The sequence below is a fragment of the Zea mays genome, chromosome 2, assembly GCF_902167145.1.
Source record: "Zea mays cultivar B73 chromosome 2, Zm-B73-REFERENCE-NAM-5.0, whole genome shotgun sequence".
NCBI classification, from domain to species: domain Eukaryota; kingdom Viridiplantae; phylum Streptophyta; class Magnoliopsida; order Poales; family Poaceae; genus Zea; species Zea mays.
In genome coordinates, this window is record NC_050097.1 from 138233480 (window position 1) to 138236299 (window position 2820).

General features: G+C 48.7%; 1 protein-coding gene across 1 annotated transcript; it reads left to right on the top strand.

Moving 5' to 3' along the window:
- Positions 1 to 504: 504 nt before the first annotated feature.
- Positions 505 to 1973, top strand: LOC100501198 (uncharacterized). Its single transcript, NM_001195983.1, has one exon. It carries the CDS (start codon positions 1142 to 1144, stop codon positions 1754 to 1756), a length of 615 nt encoding a protein of 204 aa, NP_001182912.1. The 5' UTR covers positions 505 to 1141; the 3' UTR covers positions 1757 to 1973.
- Positions 1974 to 2820: the final 847 nt, after the last annotated feature.

The following is a 2820-nucleotide window of genomic DNA, read 5'->3' on the forward strand; positions in this document are numbered from 1 at the left end:
GATGCATGATGCACATGTATGAGCACGAGTATAAATAGTATAAGATAGATAATCTACACTAAAAGGATGAAACACTTAAAACCAAGCATTAGAATCAATCAACAAGCATAAAGCATCATGGATATCACAACAGGGCATCGACTCCATACAATTAGACGAAACCCGCCATATGCTATACTTCGACTAGACACTAGAAACACAAACACAAGACCTACTTTCCGTAACGTTACTTCGACCACTCATCAGATACGAAGCACCAATTTAATTCTTCTCGCTACTAATTCTCCTCACTCCACAACAAAGAACCAATTTAAACCTAATCGACATATGCATCCACCACAACATTCCCTTGTATGATTTATATTTTAATTCCTAAGCTTCACGTGACACAACTACTTCACCATCGCGAACACAATCATACCATATATATATATATATATATACCAATATTCTTTTTACTGAAGTAGTAATTCAAATTTCTGTTCCTATATCAAACATTTTTTTATCGTAAATATATACACATCTTTATAAATGATTAAAATATTTCATCATCACACATGCCTACTAATATTCTACTCGGTCCACCAATTCAGCTAATTGACTGGAATAGCGAAATTACTCGTCATAACTGAATCTGGCTCGATAATCACGAGAACCGCGAAGTCGACGAGAGTTCTAGGACTCACGCAATTTATCAAGCACCTAGTGAGCATCACACTAGCACATTAATTAATTCCATCCATCGACTCAATCAATTAAAGAAATAACGAACTAGAGAATGGTTACCGATTCAATTAAAATTCCAAGCAAACGTTGCTGATTCTTGTTTAGGCCTTGTGTCAAGCACTTGGTAGGTACTATACGAACTTCACGCACACCACCATCCAATCTTTGGACATCTTTTCTTGGGGATGCTTTTGTCCGTGCGATCACAATTTGAAGACAGCACGTAGGGACTAGCGTCGAAGCGAGGCGATGGAACAACGATGACGTGGTGGTGTAGCGTTGAAGGAGCTCGGCGTGATGGCGAATTGGAGTTCGACGGAGACGGAACCGATTATCGAACAGAAATTGCGCAGATCGACGACGCGAGACTCGATCTGGCGAGCACGACGTAAGGGATCGCAGCTGCTGCTTAGACATGAATTACTTGCTACCGAGCACGACGGAGGCCGGGGAGCAGGAACGCTGCGCAGCGAAACCCACGGTTGCGCGCAGGGGTGAACTCGGTTGGGCGCGGCGATTGGAGCAGGCGGCCACTGGGGCAGCGCCCAGGCACGCACGACGAGAATCCAAGCAGGGCCAGTGCGCAGCGACCATGGAAAAGATCCGAGCTGGGCTACGGAAGCTGGAGGGCGAGCAGGAAAATCCGGGCTGGGGCATCACGGTCTGCTGCGCAACCATGGAGACAAGCAAAGGGAGCAGGGCGCCGCAGGGAAGGAGCTGGGGACTAGGCACATGGCTGGAAGAGGCTCGGCGCGCAGAGGAAGCTCCGGCACCAGGGAGGAAGACGCGCATGGCGCTGGGCGCGGTCCGAGCAGAGGCTAGCCAGACACGCGGAGCGAGCAGGGAGCAAGCCCGGCGCGCGACGCAGAGGAAAATCAAGCTGAGGAGCACCGAGCTGGAGCTCCGAACAGGAGCAAGGAGAAGGGAGGGGCGCGACGCTGGGCAGGAGCAGGGAGGGAACTCCGGCGCAGGGAGCAGGGCGCAGGAGGAACAGAGGCCGAGCTCGGTGAGCTGCGCGCAGGGAAGTTAGGCGCCGAGCTCGCGCGCAACGCAGGGAAGAGCTCGAGCGTGCCATGGCGAGGGAGCAGGAGTGCGCTGGCTGGGGAAGAAGCTGGGCACGAGCAGGCACCTGGGCGCGCGGCATGGAGGGGCCGAGCAAAACGCGGCAAGCTGAGAAGTCGCGGCGCAGGAAGTTTGGCCGGTGAGAGCGCGCGTCAGGGAGGAACGAGCAGGGAGGAGGGAGAAAGAGAAGGGCGAGGGAGGAAGTTGCGACTACGGCCAACGGCAGCCGTGACCAGATAAAGCCTCCTGCGCGCGCGAAAGATGAGGATGACGGCTAAAAAAATTTGCTGGGAGGCGGCGGGAGGGATAGGATTGGCTGGATAAGAATCAAAGGGAACAAAAGGATAATGACGGCTGCAGTTTTTTTATTTCTTCTCTTTTTTTACCGAAAAACCACAGATATTTCGGTCCCAGATTTATAGCGATAAAGTTGGTCAAATCACAACAATATGGGTCGACGGTACTTGTGGTACGGTTTGGTTTAATCGCAACCAAATAGTATTAAACTGATTCTGGCTCTGATAATTTATTCCGAAAACTCTATTTGTCGAGTTCTAAATAAATTTAGTCGGGATAAAAATCATCAGAGTGGGTCGGGCTTCCGATTTCGTATTCGCGCGAACGATGAATTTTAAATAATCACCGGACGCACCGATTTTCGAAACAACGATGTTTCGAACATCACGAAAATTTAGGAAGAGCCCGGATACATAAAGACGATGTCGAACTCACGATAGACGAAACAGATGTGATATTAAAATTGCGATAGGTGAAGATGATTAAAATTTAGCATTTGTTTTATTCACTGATATTACGTGCTTAAATCCATACTCGTTATTGAGCGGAATATAAACACCAAGGGTGTTACAGATAATGCCTCTAGGTCTTCAGTGCATGAACCACTGTTGCTATCTCCAGATCATGTGTGGAGTAATTTTTCTCATGAATCTTCATTTGTCGGGACGAGTACGCCACTACTCTCCCTTCTTGCATTAACATGCATCCCAGTCCGGTGTACAAAGCATCACAATA

Excerpts from the sequence above, each read along its gene's own strand:
- LOC100501198 (NM_001195983.1), top strand. The coding sequence starts at position 1,142 with ATGAATTACTTGCTACCGAGCACGACGGAGGCCGGGGAGCAGGAACGC.